We start from the raw sequence: 19,564 nt of genomic DNA, 5'->3' as shown, positions 1-19,564 counted from the left end.
GTAAAGAAAGAAAAGCAGTGAGTTCTCAAGCTTTGAATATAGAAGGAACGGTAATATTTGGCCCTATACTGTAGTATGCTTCTGTGGGGAACCCCACAGTTCCCGGGGAGGAACGAGGTGGAAGTATGTTGACATAATGTGATGTCATTACATGGTTCCCTCAAGGTACCATCCGGTTCACAGATGTTTTATCAAAGCCAATCGCCTTCAGATTATTCATTATGGTACAGTAACGGTGTAGGATTACCAGACAGAGGAAGAGTCCACTCCACCACCTCATCCTCATCGCTACTGCATTGCTTCAGGGGTGATGGTGGACTGAGAGCATGGCAAACCTTTTTCAGCGGCCGTTTGTGAAGGAATGAAATGGAATGCATATCACCTAGGAAGGACGAAAGTGTGAAAATATAAGACATAATAAAATGTATATACTGTACATACATATAATTTTGGGGGTCCTTGACGTGAAAAGGTTTGATTACCAGTACCAGATATAGCAACATAGATTTTTTTTATTTTGATAACCGTTAGGATTTAGGAGTCTTAATGGGTTAATATCTTTAACTTTTTCTACTCCCGTCTTAACACAGCCGACGCGAATCGCGTATCAACACGTTATCAATTAATCAAACGTCGGGTGCGGATCACGTATCAATACGTTTCAATCACTTTTTTATAGCATACTTTCATTCATCTTTTTACCCACCCGGACAATGAAGAACCATCGCCCTATCATTGCTGCTTAGTCCCGCTCACGTGATCAGAAAAAAAAACAAAAAAAAAAAAAAAACCTCCCCTCCTGAAAACAGGAGGGCGGGCCGCTTTACGTGTATAAACCAGTGTAGAATGGATGCGCCCATGCCGATGTAGCCCGTGTGTGAAAAGAATCAAATTTCACCTAACCTCGCCTCACCAGGCTTTCCTCCACCTATTGGCTTTTATACTCGATTCCCCCCTCCCCTCCTGTTTCTCCTGCAGGAGGAGGGCCTTGCGAGATGGGGGCTCATGTCTCGGAAAAAAACATACGGAACGCTGTTACGCTGCCTAACACATGATCTGCAGATTCTGCACCAGATCGGCAACACACATGGACAGATGCATGTTTACTTCTTCATACTGTAGCGACCAAACGATCCCCGAGCCTACAATACTACGAACTAACAAACGAACTACAGTATCGAGAGGGGCCGCCATGACAACAGACAGTCTACCGTTGGTGGATCACGTATCGCCATGCAGAGCCGTCATAATCGGAGATCGCTCAGACGTGTGATTGTAACGCTTTTTTATTCATTATAATTGTAGTGATAAGACCGCAATGAACGCGTCGGGGACGTAATCGACCCGGGTGTAATGTATAACGAACTTTTCCGCGTCCTAAACCGTGCATGCCCAGGCATGTTCCCTATACTAGCTTGAAAAACAAAATCAGCTCATGATGACAACGCGTCTCACCGTTATACTATAGTTCTGAACCGAACGGTGGAATGGGACTTTTTATAGCCGTACGATCAAGACTTTTGCTGCCCAATGTGCCCATGACCCCCCCCCCCCCCCAATGTTACTGCGATCAAAACAATGAAAGCAGTGAATCATCATCATCATCTAAAGGATGCAGAGTTATGAAGGTTTATAGTCAGACATTGACAGGCAGATATAACAATAAACACAATAAATATGCTATACATCCTATACACCGAATGAAAGCCCTGAATGTGTACTTTTACGAGGAAAAGAGTAAACATTGATCCCATGTACAGTCTGTCATAAATTGGTTACTGGGTGGATGCACATTGCGCCCACCAGATATAACTGCAGAGAAGACATGGACCCGTACTCAATATTCACAAAATAAGGCCTATAGCGACATATAAATACTATATACCGTATGAAACAGAAGACTCTCTGCTTTCATAAGAAAAAAACTTCTACTGTAGTAATAATAAAAATCACACCCATGTGAAGTGAGTGGTGCAACTCTGTCCCATATTCTGTTCTCTGCTTATTCAATACAGCTCGCTATATACGGACTGAGGCAGAAAGTCATGTAAACCTTTTATTTACAGTTTGGTCTGTAAACTTCTACTGTAATAATAAAAATCACACCCCTGTGAAGTGAGCGTTGCAACTGTTCTGTACTTATTCACTACAGCTCGCTATATACGGACTGAGACAGAAAGCGGTGCAACTGTAGAGAACAGTTGCCCCGCTCACTTCACAGGGGTGTGATTTTTATTATTACAGTAGAAGTTTACAGACCAAACTGTAAATAAAAGGTTTACATGACTTTCTGTCTCAGTCCGTATATAGCGAGCTGTAGTGAATAAGTACAGAACAGTTGCAACGCTCACTTCACAGGGGTGTGATTTGTATTATTACAGTAGAAGTTTACAGACCAAACTGTAAATAAAAGGTTTACATGACTTTCTGCCTCAGTCCGTATATAGCGAGCTGTATTGAATAAGCAGAGAACAGAATATGGGACAGAGTTGCACCACTCACTTCACATGGGTGTGATTTTTATTATTACTACAGTAGAAGTTTTTTTTCTTATGAAAGCAGAGAGTCTTCTGTTTCATACGGTATATAGTATTTATATGTCGCTATAGGCCTTATTTTGTGAATATTGAGGAGTTCACGTCCATGTCTTCTCTGAAGTTATCTGGTGGGCACAAGCTGCATTCAATAACCAATTACTGTCTAACTGTACATGGGATCAATGTTTACTCTTTTCCTCGTAAAAGTACACATTCAGGGCTTTCATTCGGTGTATAGGATGTATAGGATATTTATTGGGTTCAATTTTATATCTGCCTGTCAATGTCTCTGACTTTAAACCATCCATAACTCTGCTCGCTGTTCAAGATAACCACTTCCAGGCAAATGCAGGTGTTGCAAAAAGGTCAATATCTCCAGAATGGAACATGGTAAAAATCAAAATGTATTTTTTAAATTGAAGTGGACAAGTTCAGCTTTCTTTTGATGTATGCGTGTGATTCTCGCTATAAGAGAACATTTTGCTGTGGGCCCCCGAACAAGGCCTTTGTGCAATGTTAAACGGTAGCAACATCCAAATAGGCCTGTCGAGATCTTGTAGCAATCAAAGTGTTAAAGATATTAGTCTGGTGCATTAAAAGGTACATTTACAGTCTAATCTGTCAAGACAAAACATTATTTGCTGACAGACAAAGCAAGCTAAACATTGGTTCAGTTTTTGACAATTAATGCTGTAGAAGATATTGATGCCTTCAAGTGCTTTTATAGTAAAAGAGTAGACACACAAGACGAGACTCACCATAGGCTCAATGATCTCTCCCTAACCCCTATAAACTATTAGGGAAAAAACATAGAAATCTGTAAGCTTCAATTCAATACATAATTCAATACATAATCACAAAGGAAGACTAGACTAGTGTATGTGAGACACATTGCTAGTACAGAGCATGAAAGACGTGTTGCAACAACCATTCAAGATCAGTTTTAGGTTATTGGCTGTTGAATTTTTAATGTTTCCACTTTAATGTTTAATGTGTGTATAAACTGAACTCACCCTACTACTGGAGACTATACCGAGGAGTACATCCTCACTTTGTTGACCAATCTAACTGATGGCAGCCATATTGGTGTGACATTAGGCCACTTCCTACTTCCTTCACAGGTGTTACCAATGATACTGATTAAGGCTGTATTACATTCTGGTCAAATGAGTCAGGGTGCTACTGCTGTGCATGTTGGCTCCCTGTAAACGCTCTCTTTCTCTGTGTGTGTGTGTGTGTGTGTGTGTGTGTGTGTGTGTGTGTGTGTGTGTGTGTGTGTGTGTGTGTGTGTGTGTGTGTGTGTGTGTGTGTGTGTGTGACTGTCTCGAAGCTGAACATTTTCAAAGGGCTTTGATTTAAACGCATGACAAGTAATACGAACATCAAGGTGTTTCTGCTGGTGAGTGGCACTTTATTGTTGCAACATTGCTGTCAAATGTAGGAAAAGATGCACGTTTGCATGCATATCTTGGTATTTTTTGTGAAGATCTTTTTAAAGGTCTAAATGTCAGTTTAGCGAGGCTTTGATATTTTGTAATTTTTACTTTTGAATAATACTTAAATACTTTAGTACTTTAAAGTACAAATGTGACAGAGCCACTTTAACTCAAGTACAAATTTGAGCAACTTTCACTCAGTAAAATCTGTCCAGGAGTATAAAGCTAGCGGCTCTAGCCTATATCAAGTCAAATAAAAGTTAGGTACCTCAGTAAGTACATCTAAACCCTTGTGGCAGGTTTGGCTATCCAAAAGAAAGACCTCCTTTCTCCCTCTCTCTCCACCTCCTCCTTTGGTGCAGCTGAGAGATGCTGTCTGTAGCTTAGTGAGAGATGCTGTCTGTATCTACTCTATTCTAATAATCAGAAGGTCACTGGGTCTCCTCCAAAGTGCCCCTGAGCAAGACAATTAACCCTTGACAGCCAAGCCCTTGACCATCTGAGTAGCTGAGTGAAGTTCAAACTGAATTTGACCCATAAAGCCCCCTCCTCTTCCCAGGGCCTGAAATAAATTTGGGCATTTATACACTTTGGGTGATGCTACTTGTGAGCTTAACTAAAGGTCCTCCTTCAAGCGTAAAAACATCAAAATGCGCACAAAAATAGGTTGATGGAAACCCAGTTAAAGTCCTTTAGCCTTTTCTTTATTTGTTTAACTTCTCATGCTACAAACAACAATTTTCATGACTCTGATGAAGACCGCAAGGTCGAAACCTTTGTTTTACTTTAAGCACCAAATAAAAGGCCTGAAATGTCCGTGCTGCTCCAGGGTCCTCTCCTCCTCCAAAGATTGTGGGCAATAACATCAAATTTATACCCATTAGTTTTATTTGAACATTACTGTGTTGAACCATAACCTTGATAAGCTTTTGTATTCAGTCCTGATCGCTTTGAAGGCATTTGAAGGCAGTGTATAACTGTGAAGAGTAAGACATGCCATGACATGACAAGCCTACTGTATACTGTCTGATTGGCTAGCCCTGATATTCTTACTAACCTAGTCCATCGCTGTATCCATCGCTGAGAATGTATTTACTTTCAACTTTATATTGATGGTAACAAAACTTTGAGCTTATACACAGGAAACTATTAAGACTAGAGGTTAAATACATACATAATATAATAAATATTAAATGATATTATATATATTCAAAGCACAGGTGGTCAGGCTTAGTGGAAGAATCGGCCTACTAGTATTTACAATTAATTCTTGTAATTTTAAAGTTGCAAACTACTTATTTACATTCATAATGATTGCAAAACTTGCAAGAATTGATTCAAAAAGTCCCAAAGAATTCTCTTGGCATAAAATTCTGTCTAAGTAGGTCAAGGTAAAATTTCATTATCAGCATCCCACCACTTGGCCATGTCGTTCAATTATTATAATACCCCTTGGCATGGTTCAATTCATTCACTTAAGTGTGAACAGACTGAACACAGATATTAAATTGTGTGCACACAGTCATGCACACACACTATAGGTCTGGATCAGCAAAGTCACTATTTTCGCTTCTCTAATCACTTAGTGTAAAGTTAAAATTTCTAGACTTCCAGAATTAAAATACCAATAGTTTTACAGTGTACTCTATGGTAACAACTTGATTTTGCTGTAGTGTGAAAGAAATAATTAATTGTAATTTTGAAGGCCATAGTTATTTTGTTGGCTACAGGGTTTCTTGGTCTACTCATTTTTGGTGCAGGGTCTGCCCATTTGTTTTAGTTTGGATAACTGATTGAGACTTAATAATTATGTTAACGATATCAGGGCTGGTGTAACAAACAGCAGCATATCCCAAGCGTTTCTTTTAATGGATCGAAATAAAATGTACTTGTTTAACAAGATCATTTTGCAATAGGGGAGACTGTGGCTCAAGAGGTAGAGCAGGTCGTCCAATGATCCAATGATCCCGGCTCCTCCTGTCTACATGTTGAAGTGTCCTTGGGCAAGACACTGAACCCCAAAATTGCTCCCGATGTGCTGGTTGGTACTTTGCATGGCTTCCGCTGCAATCAGTGTATGAATGTGTGTGTGAATGGGTGAAATGGGTGAACGTAATGCACAATCTATTAAAGCGCCTTGGATAAAGGTGCTATAAATGCACCATTTACCAATAGCTTGCTGCTAGTCCAGCTACATTAACATTTGTATAGTCGGTCAAGTAGTTCAACTGCTTTTTGGAAATGTATTTGCAGTTTAACTACTCATGCTACAAACAACTAAAGGGATATTTTATGTTAAATAATAATTTTCCTGAGATTTTCTGGACAGAAACACAACAGGTGAAAATTTACCAAAAAGTTTTATTCAAATGTAGCCTATACACTACAGTACATTCAAGTGTATATTGCAGCGATCACTAAAGTTTTCCACACAAAATGTTAAAATAAATGCTTGGGATATACTGCTGTTTGTTACACCAGTCCTGATATCGTTTTGACCAAAAAAGAAAGTAAAACTTTGTTCCAGTATTTACAAACAAGTGCATGATTGTGTTAAAGATGCCTTGTGGAAAGGACAGATTAATCACAGCAACACTTTTTACAATGGCCTCACTCAAGTGAGTGAATCTGTGACCACTCTAGGCAAGGTTTCTCAAGTGTGGAGATGCTGGTGTTTCTTCAATCTAGCTATGGCACTGTAACTCACGTCACCCTGATTGCAAGGGGAAACTAAGGCTTTTCTCCTGGATGGACACGCATGTGTCGCTTCAGATGATCTGAGCGACTGAAATGCTTATCACACTGATTGCATTGAAAAGGTGTTTCTCCAGTGTGGATGAGCAGGTGACGCTTCAGTTCACTTGAACAACTGAAACGCTTGTGACACTGATTGCAGGACAAGGGTTTTACTCCAGTGTGGACATACAGGTGTGACTTCAGATGACTTGAACGATTGAAACGCTTGTCACAGTGATTGCAGGGAAAAGGTTTTTCTCCAGTGTGGATGCGCAGGTGTAGCTTCAGTTCACTTGAACAACTGAAACGCTTGTCACACTGATTGCATTGAAAAGGGTTTTCTCCAGTGTGGATGAGCAGGTGACGCTTCAGTTCACTTGAACAACTGAAACGCTTGTGACACTGATTGCAGGACAAGGGTTTTACTCCAGTGTGGACATACAGGTGTGACTTCAGATGACTTGAACGATTGAAACGCTTGTCACACTGATTGCAGGGAAAAGGTTTTTCTCCAGTGTGGATGCGCAGGTGGCGCTTCAGTTCACTTGAAAAACGGAAACTCTTTGGACACCGATTACAGAAGTGGGTTTTCTTTCCTGTGCAAGTCAGCTGATCTTCACGCGCTTCTCCTGGCTGAGATCTTGGTTCATCAGTGTGTCCTTGTTTCTGGCTGGCTACAGAGTCGATGGGTTTCTGACAGGCTGCTGAGGTGATCTGTCCTTTGCTCAGCATCTGGTAGTAGAGGTCATCGTGGGTCCTCATGTGTTTATGGAGGAAGACCTGAGATGTGCAGGTATATGGACACTTAGAACAGCAGTAGACCCGAGTCTTCGAAAACTGTGACCTCCTTCCTGAGAGAGGGAGAGAAAGTTAGAGACAGGTGAAAATCTGTTGCAGCAGTGGAGGTTATAGGAGCGTACTACTTGTGGACAAAGGGTTCCCAGGTTCAATCTCCTGGACCAGCTGGAAAAATCTGTGTGGGAGGGATTTTGATTGATTGAATACTTTCGTCAGAAATGTCAACAGCACATGGTACAGTCAAGACATTAAGGCTAAAAGCATAACACAAAAAAGGCCTGGGGACTTGTTTCCATTGCGGTTCAATTCATCAACACAGCATAAAAAGTAACTGTAATACATGTCAACAAATTCAAAACAGTATTTACAAAAGGAGAAAGGGGACAAATGTCAGTGAATGACACCTCCTTTCTATGGGAAATTGCATTTCCGTCCCCTTGTGGTCTCCAGATAGATTTAAATGGATGATGGGCATTCCACATTAAAAATGTTTGTTCTACAGTATATTTGGTACTAGTACCAGTCCAGATCATTGTAGCTCCCTGTAGTATTGTGGCTGTGGGTGTAATCACTTTGGAGAAGTAGTTAGTCAGGTACAGTATGAGGGTATTGATGGCACTGCCCCTTTGACTATCTTAAATGCCAATCCCATTTTTATTTGATTAACCCTGTCTTCTACCCTGAGCCATCCCAGACTAGCAAAGTGTGTTGGAAATGGAATTAGGCGAGTCATAGGTTTTAGGCTGAGAAGTAGTCAAATCGGTAAAGAAAGAAAAGCAGTGAGTTCTCAGCTTTGAATATAACTTAGTGGAAAAAGTAGCACTCCAAAATAAAAGATGCAAGACTGGCTCAGCGTTCTCAAATAAACATGAGAAACTGAGCCAATCTTGCATCTTTCTCCACTTAGTTGGTTTATGAGTTAAGTAGTCAAATCAGTTTCTTTTGGAAGGTTCAGACCTTCCAAAAGAATAGTTGTTAGTGACATCTGAGATGTTGGAGAACCAAGAGGTGCAAGCATAGTCAAAGTGGCATTGAATGATCGAGGGCTCCAGCAAGAGTCTTGAGAGCACTTTTGTTGACAAGAGAAAATTCTGCCCAAAAATCTTGTTCTTTGATTGATTTTGTTCTTTGATTGACTTTCTTGATCAATTTTGATGTCATTTTTAAGTGGTGCAAACCACTCCAACAACTGGCTTTGTACCCGTTCGTACCAAAAAAACGAGCATGGTTGCTATGGTTAGTTCTAATGTACAGTAACTATAACAATAAATGTGTAGTTGCACCACTCAGTTCACACAGGTGTGATCTTTTTCACCTCAGTTTGATGACCCTCCTATATTCAGCCATTAGTGTAGATTTTCGTCTTACAAACATTACATTCCCATTGACAATGAATGGAGAATTTACGTCATATGTCGACGAGCAAATCGGTATTTGTCCTACAAAGATTACATTACCATTGACAATGAAAGGAGAATGTACGTCATATGTGGTCGAGCAAATCAACATATTACGTCATGATGATGTATGATGATAAGAGTGCCCCTCACTTCACACGGGTGTGAGAAATACAGCCCAAATCAGTTTGTCAAGAATACAGGTAATCTCTTCTATGTTTGAGATTACTACTGTATATCATAAACTTTTACCTTGAAATCCTTTGAACTGTTTTAATGTCAGTTTATCGGAAAGCCAAGTACAGATTTTGCCAAGTTCCGAACTGAGTTACTGAGGGCTTCCTCAACTTGCATTTTGTCCTCACCCCAAGTCGTCAGCAAACAAGAACAAATTGCTGCTTTCATGTCGTTAATGTATAGAAGGAACAGTAATATTTGGCCCTATACTGTAGTATGCTTCTGTGGGGAACCCCACAGTTCCCGGGGAGGAACGAGGTGGAAGTATGTTGACATAATGTGATGTCATTACATGGTTCCCTCAAGGTACCATCCGGTTCACATATGTTTTATCAAAACCAATCGCCTTCAGATTATTCATTATGGTACAGTAACAGTGTAGGATTACCAGACAGACGAAGAGTCCACTCCACCACCTCATCCTCACCGCTACTGCATTGCTTCAGGGGTGATGGTGGACGGAGAGCATGGCAAACCTTTTTCAGTGGCCGCTTGTGAAGGAATGAAATGGAATGCATATCACCTAGGAAGGACAAAAGTGTGAATATAAGACATAATAAAATGTATATACTGTACATGTATACACATACATATTATTTTGAGGGTCCTTGATGTGAAAAGGTTTGATTACCTACCAGTACCACAGATATAGCAACATACATTTTTTTATTTTGATAACCGTTAGGATTTAGGAGTCTTAATGGGTTAATATCTTTAACTTTTTCTACTCATGTTTTGTTATGAACGCCCAAAATACCAAAGATTTGTGTTCAATAAATACACATGAAGCCATATTAAATTCATGTTTTCAATGAACATATTTACCGTCGTCTGCATCATCATCACATACGTCTGCTGCAGCTCCATGGTCAGAGTCGGTGCAGTGTGTCTCATCCTCCGAATCAGTGTCTCTGTACTCCAAACCCAGCATACTGTAAGCTTCCTTCATGGTAGCCTCACATTCTGCCACAGAGCTGCAAGGCACAATCAGGGATGCATAATGCATATTATTGAGTGAACATTATTGGGATTCCACTTTAAGCTTGACTATGGGTTGTCTAAAAGTGATGCTGCAGCTTTGATGGCTTCATAGATTCACATGACAGCACACAGCAACACTATCACCAGTGCTGTGTAAATTAAATGATGTTTGTTTACACTCTGGTAATAATGTGTTGAATTTATGTTGATGTGCATTTTCCCCCCCAGTTTTCCTAATACTACAGCAAAGCTACCAAATGTTGGTGGCCTCCCTGTAGTACCTGGGAGGGGCCCCTAGGGGTCCCGGGTCTCCTGTCAGAGACCTCTGCTGTACTCTACATTATTGCATGCCTTGTACTGTATGTATCCCAAGGCACTCACTCGCAGAGACTGCGGAACACAGTCAACCGCCTCTCTCTCCTCTCTATCAAGGGTTGGCTCCAGCTGCTCTGTGATGTTCCTGGGTTCAACATCTTTGTCACCTTCTCTTTGATCCATTCTCCGAGCTCCTCTCGAGTCATCACCAACACATCTTCATCACCATCCATCGCAACTCTGACAACTCGACAAATCCTACTCCAAGGTGGTTTGAGGATCGATGTTGTGGAGGCTAAGTGAAATAATCCCAATCTGTGGCAAAAGGTATATTTAGAGTTAGAATCATACTAATTGTTGAAATATACAGATCTGACCACAGTACCCTTCCGATTACAAAACAAGACATTTTTATTCACTTTAAAATATTAGTCTGGTGCATTAAAAGGTACATTTACAGTCTAATCTTTCAAGACAGAACATTATTTGCTGACAGACAAAGCAAGCTAAACATTGGTTCAGTTTTTGACAATGCTGTAGAAGATATTGATGCCTTCAAGTGCTTTTCAGAGTAAACTAGAAAAAGTGCCCTTCTGGGCACAGGTCTCCACCAGGAGGATAGGAGTGTGCGAGTGATGTTTGGCAAAATGTTTAGGAGCAATATAAGTGTGTGTGTGTGTGTGTGTGTGTGTGTGTGTGTGTGTGTGTGTGTGTGTGTGTGTGTGTGTGTGTGTGTGTGTGTGTGTGTGTGTGTGTGTGTGTGTGTGTGTGTGTGTGTGTGTGTGTGTGTCGCGGCTTGGCCTGTTGTAGCGCCACCATGAGGCTGACTTGAAAACTGTCAAGTGGTATTTCTCTCAAAGCCTAGTGTGAATATGCTTGCACAGTTTCACCACAATCAGTTGAGTAGTTGTGGCGATTTGTACAAAACAGGTACAAAGCGGGCTACTCCTGAAAAGTTTAGAAGCCAATCGTAGCCAATGAGGGTGGATTATGAGAAATCAAACAAACCCGTCTTGATCACGTGACTATGAAGAGCATGTGTACTGATTTGCGTGAAATTTGGATAAAATCTGAAGGAGTAATATTAGAAAATGTGTTTTACATATGTCGGCCTCCTGGTGGCGCTATAAAGAGCATATGTGAAAAATTCCAGGAAAAGGTTTTTCTTTGGCCTCTAGGGAGTTGGCATACAAAGTTATCCACAGATCCGTGCAGTTAGAGGTAAAAACACTTTTCGGCCAGTTATAGCGCCACCATGAGGCTGAGTTGAAAATTTATGTGGCATTTCTTCCTCGGCCTAGTGGAAATGTGCGTGCACAATTTCACGGAAATCACACGATGTGTTCATGATTTGCAGCATTTTGTTTGAAACTGAGCACTCCTGCGAACTTTGGAAGCCAATCTTAGCCAATCAGGATAGTCTGAGGAATCTGAAAGACCCGTTTCGTTGAATGGCTCTAGAGAGACTGTGTACCAATTTGCATGATGTTTGGACAAAATCTGTAGGTGTACTGTCCAAAAACTTGTTTTGCACAAAGCGGCCTCCTGGTGGCGCTATAACAGGCCGTTCTGGAAATTTTGGAGCAGAGGTTCATCGTTGGCATCCAGGGAGTGCGTGTGCAAAATGTTGCATCGACCGGGTTAACGGTGCCGGAGATTAGCTGTTCACAGACGGAAGGACGGACGGACGGACACACACACGGACGGACGGACGGACGGAGTGCAAAACATACTCTCTCCCCATGCCTTCGGCCTGGTGGAGACAAAGAGTAGACACACAAGACGAGACTCACCAGAGGCTCAATGATCTCTCCCTAACCCCTATAAACTATTAGGGAAAAAACATAGAAATCTGTAAGATTCAATTCAATACATAATCACAAAGGAAGACTAGACTAGTATGTGTGAGACACATTGCTAGTACAGAGCATGATTCAAGATCAGTTTTAGGTTATTGTGTGTTGAATTTGCAGATAAGTACAAGTATAGATGTCCCACTTTAATGTTTAATGTGTGTATAAACTGAACTCACCCTACTACTGGAGACTATACCGAGGAGTACATCCTCACTTTGTTGACCAATCTAACTGATGGCAGCCATATTGGTGTGACATTAGGCCACTTCCTACTTCCTTCACAGGTGTTACCAATGATACTGATTAAGGCTGTATTACATTCTGGTCGTGTGTGTGTGTGTGTGTGTGTGTGTGTGTGTGTGTGTGTGTGTGTGTGTGTGTGTGTGTGTGTGTGTGTGTGTGTGTGTGTGTGTGTGTGTGTGTGTGTGTGTGTGTGTGTGTGTGTGTGTGTGTGTGTGTGTGTGTGTGTGTGTGTGTGTGTGTGTGTGTGTGTGTGTGTGAGTGTGAGAGTGAGAGAGAGTTTCAAAGGACTCTGATTTAAACGCATGAAAAGCAATACGAACATCAAGGTGTTTCTGCTGGTGAGTGGCACTTTATTGTTGCAACATTGCTGTCAAATGTAGAAAAAGATGCACGTTTGCATGCATATCTTGGTATTTTTTGTGAAGATTTTTTTAAAGGTCTAAATGTCAGTTTAGCGAGGCTTTGATATTTTGTAATTTTTACTTTTGAATACTAATACTTAAATACTTTTTTTAAAAGTACTCAGTACTTTAAAGTACAAATGTGACAGAGCCACTTTAACTCAAGTACAAATTTGAGCAACTTTCACTTGTTCAGTAAAATCTGTCCAGGAGTATAAAGCTAGCGGCTCTAGCCTATATCAAGTATACTTTACACATAGTTTGAAGTTGATCGGTCGGGACAGACAGACTCTTGGAGATTCTGTGCTCGATAGATAAATAAAAGTTAGGTACCTCAGTAAGTACATCTAAACCCTTGTGGTTCAGCAGGTTTGGCTATCCAATAGAAAGACCTCCTTTCTCCCCCTCTCTCCACCTCCTCCTTTGGTGCAGCTGAGAGATGCTGTCTGTATCTACTCTATTCTAATAATCAGAAGGTCACTGGGTCTCCTCCAAAGTGCCCCTGAGCAAGACAATTAACCCTTGACAGCCAAGCCCTTGACCATCTGAGTAGCTGAGTGAAGTTCAAACTGAATTTGACCCCCCTCCTCTTCCCAGGGCCTGAAATAAATTTGGGCATTTATACACTTTGGGTGATGCTACTTGTGAGCTTAACTAAAGGTCCTCCTTCAAGCGTAACTAAAAACATCAAAATGTGCACAAAAATAGGTTGATGGAAACCCAGTTAAAGTCCTTTAGCCTTTTCTTTATTTGCAGTTTAACTACTCATGCTACAAACAACAATTTTCATGACTTTGTTTTACTTTAAGCACCAAATAAAAGGCCTGAAATGTCCGTGCTGCTCCAGGGTCCTCTCCTCCTCCAAAGATTGTGGGCAATAACATCAAATTTATATCCATTAGTTTTATTTGAACATTACTGTGTTGAACCATAACCTTGATAAGACTGCGCTTTTGTATTCTGTCCTGATCGCTTTGAAGGAATTTGAAGGCAGTGTATAGACTGTGAAGAGTAAGACATGACATGACAAGCCTACTGTTACTGTATACTGCCTGATTGGCTTGCCCTGATATTCTTACTAACCTAGTCCATCGCTGTATCCATCGCTGAGAATGTATTTACTTTCAACTTTATATTGATGGTAACAAAACTTTATGAGCTTATACACAGGAAACTATTAAGACTAGAGGTTAAGTACATTCATAATATAATAAATATTATATTATATATATTCAAAGCACAGGTGAAGGTCAGGCTTAGTGGAAGAATCGGCCTACTAGAATTTACAATTAATTCTTGTCATTTTAAAATTGCAAACTACTTATTTACATTCATAATGATTGCAAAACTTGCAAGAATTGATCAAAAAGTCCCAAAGAATTCTCTTGGCATAAAATTCTGTCTAAGTAGGTCAAGGTAAAATTGCATTATCAGTCAGCATCCCACCACTTGGCCATGTCGTTCAATTATTATAATACCCCTTGGCATGGTTCAATTCATTCACTTAAGTGTGAACAGACTGAACACAGACATTAAATTGTGTGCACAGTGTCATGCACACACACTATAGGTCTGGATCAGCAAAGTCACTATTTTCGCTTCTCTAATCACTTAGTGTAAAAACAAATATGTAACAAAATAAGTTTAGATTTGTACACTTCCAGAGTTAAAATACCAATAGTTTTACAGTGTACTCTATGGTAACAACTTGATTTTGCTGTAGTGTGAAAGAATGAATTGTAATTTTGAAGGCCATAGTTATTTTGTTGGCTACAGGGTTTCTTGGTATTATGTCTACTCATTTTTGGTGCAGGGTCTGCCCATTTGTTTTAGTTTGGATAACTGATTGAGCCTTAATAATTATGTTAACGATATCAGGGCTGGTGTAACAAACAGCATCATATCCCAAGCGTTTCTTTTAATGGAACGAAATAAAATGTACTTGTTTAACAAGATCATTTTGCAATAGCTTGCTGCTAGTCCAGCTACATTAACATTTGTATAGTCGGTCAAGTAGTTCAACTGCTTTTTGGAAATGTATTTGCAGTTTAACTACTCATGCTACAAACAACAACTAAAGGGATATTTCCTTTTCAAACCCCAAGGTCATTATAACATCTACTCTGGCTTTTGTGAGCCGACAGTTTTATGTTAAATATTCATTTTCCTGAGATTTTCTGGACAGAAACACAACGGGTGAAAATTTACCAAAAAGTTGTATTCAAATGTAGCCTATACACTACAGTACATTCAAGTGTATTGCAGCGATCACTCAAAAGTTTTCCACGCAAAATATGCCAACATGTTCCTCAAATGAATGATAAAAGGTTTAAAAAAGTAGTTAGTTTTCAATTAAAAGAAATGCTTGGGATATGCTGCTCTTTGTTACACCAGTCTTGATATCGCAAAAAAAAATAAACGCTTGGTTTTGACCAAAAAAGGAAATCTTTGTTCCAGTATTTAAGTGCATGATTGTGTTAAAGATGCCTTGTGGAAAGGACAGATTAATCACAGCAACACTCAAGTGAGGTCATTGTAAATACAAGAGTGAATCTGTGACCACTCTAGGCAAGGTTTCTCAAGTGTGGAGATGCTGGTGTTTCTTCAATCTAGCTGACGTACTGTAACTCGTGTCACCCTGATTGCAGGGGAAAACTAAGGCTTTTCTCCTGCATGGACACGCATGTGTTGCTTCAGTTGATTTGAGTGACTGAAACGCTTGTCACACTGATTGCAGGGGAAAGGTTTTTCTCCAGTGTGGACACGCAGGTGTGACTTCAGATGACTTGAACGACTGCAACGCTTGTCACACTGATTGCATTGAAAAGTCTTTTCTCCAGTGTGGACAAGCAGGTGTGACTTCAGATTACTTGACTGACTGAAACGCTTGTCACAGTGATTGCAGGGGAAAGGTTTTTCTCCAGTGTGGATGCGCAGGTGTAGCTTCAGTTCACTTGAACGACTGAAACATTTGTCACAGTGATTGCAGGAAAAGGGTTTTACTCCAGTGTGGACAAGCTGGTGTGACTTCAGATGACTTGACTGAATGAAACGCTTGTCACACTGATTGCAGGGGAAAGGTTTTTCTCCAGTGTGGACACGCTGGTGTTGCTTCAGTTTACTTGAAGAACTGAAACTCTTTGGACACTGATTACAGAAGTGGGTTTTCTTTCCTGTGCAAGTCAGCTGATCTTCACGCGCTTCTCCTGGCTGAGATCTTGGTTCATCAGTGTGTCCTTGTTTCTGGCTGGCTACAGCATCGATGGGTTTCTGACAGGCTGCTGAGGTGATCTGTCCTTTGCTCAGCATCTGGTAGTAGAGGTCATCGTGGGTCCTCATGTGTTTATGGAGGAAGACCTGAGATGTGCAGGTATATGGACACTTAGAACAGGAGTAGACCCGAGTCTTCGAAAACTGTGACCTCCTTCCTGAGAGAGGGAGAGAAAGGTAGAGACATGTGAAAATTGGCTGCAGCAGTGGCCAGCAGTAGAGGTTATAGGAGCGTACTACTTGTGGACAAAGGGTTCCCAGGTTCAATCTCCTGGACCAGCTGGAATAATCTGGGTGGGAGGGATTTTGATTGATTGAATACTTGTCAGAAATGTCAACAGCACATGGTACAGTCAAGACATTAAGGCTAAAAGCATAACACAAAAAAGGCCTGGGGACTTGTTTCCATTGCGGTTCAATTCATCAACACAGCATAAAAAGTAACTAATACATGTCATCAACAAATTCAAAACAGTATTTACAAAAGGAGAAAGGGGACAAATGTCAGTGAACGACAGCTCCTTTCTATGGGAAATTGCATTTCCAATTGTGGTCTCCAGATAGATTTAAATGGATGATGGGCATTCCACATTAAAAATGTTTTTTCTATATTTGGTACTAGTACCAGTCCAGATCATTGTAGCTCCCTGTAGTATTGTGGCTGTGGGTGTAATCACTTTGGAGAAGTAGTTAGTCAGGTACAGTATGAGGGTATTGATGGCACTGCCCCTTTGACTGTCTTAAATGCCAATCCCATTTTTATTTGATTAACCCTGTCTTCTACCCTGAGCCATCCCAGACTAGCAAAGTGTGTTGGAAATGGAATTAGGCGAGTCATAGGTTTTAGGCTGAGAAGTAGTCAAATCGGTAAAGAAAGAAAAGCAGTGAGTTCTCAGCTTTGAATATAACTTAGTGGAAAAAGCAGCACTCCAAAATAAAAGATGAAAGACTGGCTCAGCGTTCTCAAATAAACATGAGAAACTGAGCCAGTCTTGCATCTTGTATTTTGGAGTGCCGCTTTTTCCACTTTGAGTTTTTCCAGTTTTTTATGAGTTAAGTAGTCAAATCAGTTTCTTTTGGAAGGTTCAGACCTTCCAAAAGAATAGTTGTTAGTGACATCTGAGATGTTGGAGAACCAAGAGGTGCAAGCATAGTCAAAGTGGCATTGAATGATCGAGGGCTCCAGCAAGAGTCTTGAGAGCACTTTTGTTGACAAGAGGAAATTTTGCCCAAAAATCTTGTTCTTTGATTTACTTTCTTGATCAATTTTGATGTAATTTTTTCACCTCAGTTTGTTGACCCTCCTATATTCAGCTATTTGTGTAGATTTTCGTCTTACACAAACATTAAATTCCCATTGACAATGAATGGAGAATTTACGTCATGTGGTCGAGCAAATCAACATATTAAGTCATGATGATGTATGATGATAAGAGTGCCCCTCACTTCACACGGGTGTGAAAAATAAAGCCCAAAGTTTGTCAAGAATACAGGTAATCTCTTCTATGCTTGAGATTACTATATCGTAAACTTTGCATTTACATTACTAATGGAATGTTTGGACCCAAAAAGATTGGATCCTGTTTTAATGTCAGTTTATCGGAAAGCCAAGTACAGTTCTTGATGTGAAAAGGTTTGATTACCTACCAGTACCACAGATATAGCAACATACATTTTTTAACCTTTTCTACTCCTGTTTTGTTTATGAACGACCAAAATACAAAAGATTTGTGTTCAATAAATACACATATTAAATTCATGTTTTCAATTAACATATTTACCGTCGTCTGCATCATCATCACATACGTCTGCTGCAGCTCCATGGTCAGAGTCGGTGCAGTGTGTCTCATCCTCCGAATCAGTGTCTCTGTACTCCAAACCCAGCATACTGTAAGCTTCCTTTATGGTAGCCTCACATTCTGCCACAGAGCTGCAAGGCACAATCAGGGATGCATAATGCATATTATTGAGTGAACATTATTGGGATTCCACTTTAAGCTTGACTATGGGTTGTCTAAAAGTGATGCTGCAGCTTTGATGGCTTCATAGATTCACATGACAGCACACAGCAACACTATCACCAGTGCTGTGTAAATTAAATGATGTTTGTTTACACTCTGGTATTAATGTGTTGAATTTATGTTAATGTGCATTCCCCCCCCCCCCCCCCCCCCCCCCCCCCCCCAGTTTTCCTAATACTACAGCAAAGCTACCAAATGTTGGTGGCCTCCCTGTAGTACCTGGGAGGGGCCCCTAGGGGTCCCGGGTCTCCTGTCAGAGACCTCTGCTGTACTCTTTATTACTTTCTGTCAAGAAATTCTGTGCAAGTGATTCTTTTTCTAAGTGCTGGAGTTTGGAAGCGCTCGTCTTAGTCACTGAACGTCCCTGCATGCATCTGTTTCGCATTTGCACATAATGCAGGAGGCAGCAGCGTGACCCCTTAATACAAACGAGCGCTTCCAAACTCCAAAATTTCTTCTTCTTGACAGAAAGTAGCTCATAACATGTCTACAGGGGATTTTTATGAAAAACAAGCTCGGCAGATTGAAAGAGAATAATTCAAGCTTGGACTACAGCTGCAATGTTGGTGAGTTTAACGTCGTTTAAGACAAGCAGATCGCAAACGTAAAATGATGAGTGGGGAGTCAATGGAGGGTATTGCAACTCTAGATTCATCCCATTATAAAAAAATCTAGAGTTGCAAATTGCGGCTAGTTTAGAGTTAGAATCATACTAATTGTTGAAACATACAGATCTGACCACAGTACCCTTCCGATTACAAAACAAGACATTTTTATTCACTTAAAAATATTAGTCTGGTGCATTAAAAGGTACATTTACAGTCTAATCTTTCAAGACAAAACATTTGCTGACAGACAAAGCAAGCTAAACATTGGTTCAGTTTTTGACAATTAATGCTGTAGAAGATATTGATGCCTTCAAGTGCTTTTCAGAGTAAAAGAGTAGACACACAAGACGAGACTCACCAGAGGCTCAATGATCTCTCCCTAACCCCTAAACTATTAGGGAAAAAACATAGAAATCTGTAAGATTCAATTCAATACATAATCACAAAGGAAGACTAGACTAGTGTGTGAGACACATTGCTAGTACAGAGCATGAAAGACGTGTTGCAACAACAACCATTCAAGATCAGTTTTAGGTTATTGGCTGTTGAATTTGCAGATCAGTACAAGTATAGATGTCCCACTTTAATGTTTAATGTGTGTATAAACTGAACTCACCCTACTACTGGAGACTATACCGAGGAGTACATCCTCACTTTGTTGACCAATCTAACTGATGGCAGCCATATTGGTGTGAAATTAGGCCACTTCCTACTTCCTTCACAGGTGT

At 40.5% G+C, this 19,564-nt stretch overlaps 4 protein-coding genes across 17 annotated transcripts in view; 1 reads left to right on the top strand and 3 right to left on the bottom strand.

Annotated features, from left to right (window-relative positions):
* The window catches only part of LOC306943437 (uncharacterized protein), a 22,513-nt gene extending 18,830 nt beyond the window's left edge, over window positions 1-3,683 (bottom strand). Inside the window, exons 1-2 of one of the 2 annotated variants that reach the window (XM_079529768.1) lie at window positions 3,551-3,683; window positions 3,296-3,330 (exon numbers count right to left, since the gene is read on the bottom strand). The gene's annotated coding sequence lies outside the window, so the exon portion shown is untranslated. The remainder of the gene's footprint in view (window positions 1-3,295; window positions 3,331-3,550) is intronic. The other variant, XM_079529770.1, reaches the window with a different exon arrangement.
* LOC306943438 (uncharacterized protein) overlaps window positions 1-19,550 on the bottom strand; it is a 21,665-nt gene extending 2,115 nt beyond the window's left edge. Inside the window, exons 1-6 of one of the 11 annotated variants that reach the window (XM_079529781.1) lie at window positions 12,470-12,590; window positions 12,231-12,265; window positions 10,504-10,752; window positions 9,967-10,115; window positions 9,530-9,664; window positions 6,315-7,560 (exon numbers count right to left, since the gene is read on the bottom strand). In XM_079529781.1, the coding sequence (XP_079385907.1) occupies window positions 6,704-7,560; window positions 9,530-9,664; window positions 9,967-10,115; window positions 10,504-10,670 (1,308 nt within the window). In that variant the 5' untranslated portion in view covers window positions 10,671-10,752; window positions 12,231-12,265; window positions 12,470-12,590 and the 3' untranslated portion in view covers window positions 6,315-6,703. Of the gene's footprint in view, window positions 1-247; window positions 383-6,314; window positions 7,561-9,529; window positions 9,665-9,966; window positions 10,116-10,503; window positions 10,753-11,911; window positions 11,931-12,230; window positions 12,266-12,469; window positions 12,591-19,490 lie in introns of those variants that run through there. The other 10 variants (XM_079529777.1, XM_079529783.1, XM_079529780.1 and 7 more) reach the window with 10 other exon arrangements.
* LOC306943435 (potassium voltage-gated channel subfamily B member 2-like) overlaps window positions 1-19,564 on the top strand; it is a 70,086-nt gene that overhangs the window by 13,281 nt on the left and 37,241 nt on the right. Inside the window, exon 1 of one of the 2 annotated variants that reach the window (XM_079529757.1) lies at window positions 10,629-10,764. The exons of the other annotated variant lie outside the window; for it this stretch is intronic. The gene's annotated coding sequence lies outside the window, so the exon portion shown is untranslated. Of the gene's footprint in view, window positions 1-10,628; window positions 10,765-19,564 lie in introns of those variants that run through there. 2 annotated transcript variants of the gene reach the window in all.
* Window positions 15,135-19,564, bottom strand: LOC306943439 (uncharacterized protein). Of its 2 annotated transcripts, XM_079529784.1 has the most exons (4): window positions 19,453-19,564; window positions 19,195-19,227; window positions 17,989-18,137; window positions 15,135-16,365 (listed from the first exon to the last, which is right to left on the bottom strand). In XM_079529784.1, the coding sequence occupies exons 3-4, from the start codon at window positions 18,092-18,094 to the stop codon at window positions 15,593-15,595; spliced, it is 879 nt and encodes a 292-aa protein (XP_079385910.1). In that variant the 5' UTR covers window positions 18,095-18,137; window positions 19,195-19,227; window positions 19,453-19,564; the 3' UTR covers window positions 15,135-15,592. The 2 variants fall into 2 exon arrangements, with proteins under 2 accessions (XP_079385910.1, XP_079385911.1); XM_079529785.1 differs by lacking the exon at window positions 19,195-19,227 and having other exon boundaries at window positions 19,453-19,539.

Source organism: Electrona antarctica (genome assembly GCF_951216825.1).
Source record: "Electrona antarctica genome assembly, chromosome: 19".
NCBI classification, from domain to species: Eukaryota; Metazoa; Chordata; class Actinopteri; order Myctophiformes; family Myctophidae; genus Electrona; species Electrona antarctica.
The sequence above is the reverse complement of the archived record's forward strand: the minus strand, read 5'-3'. Positions and strand labels throughout refer to the sequence as shown.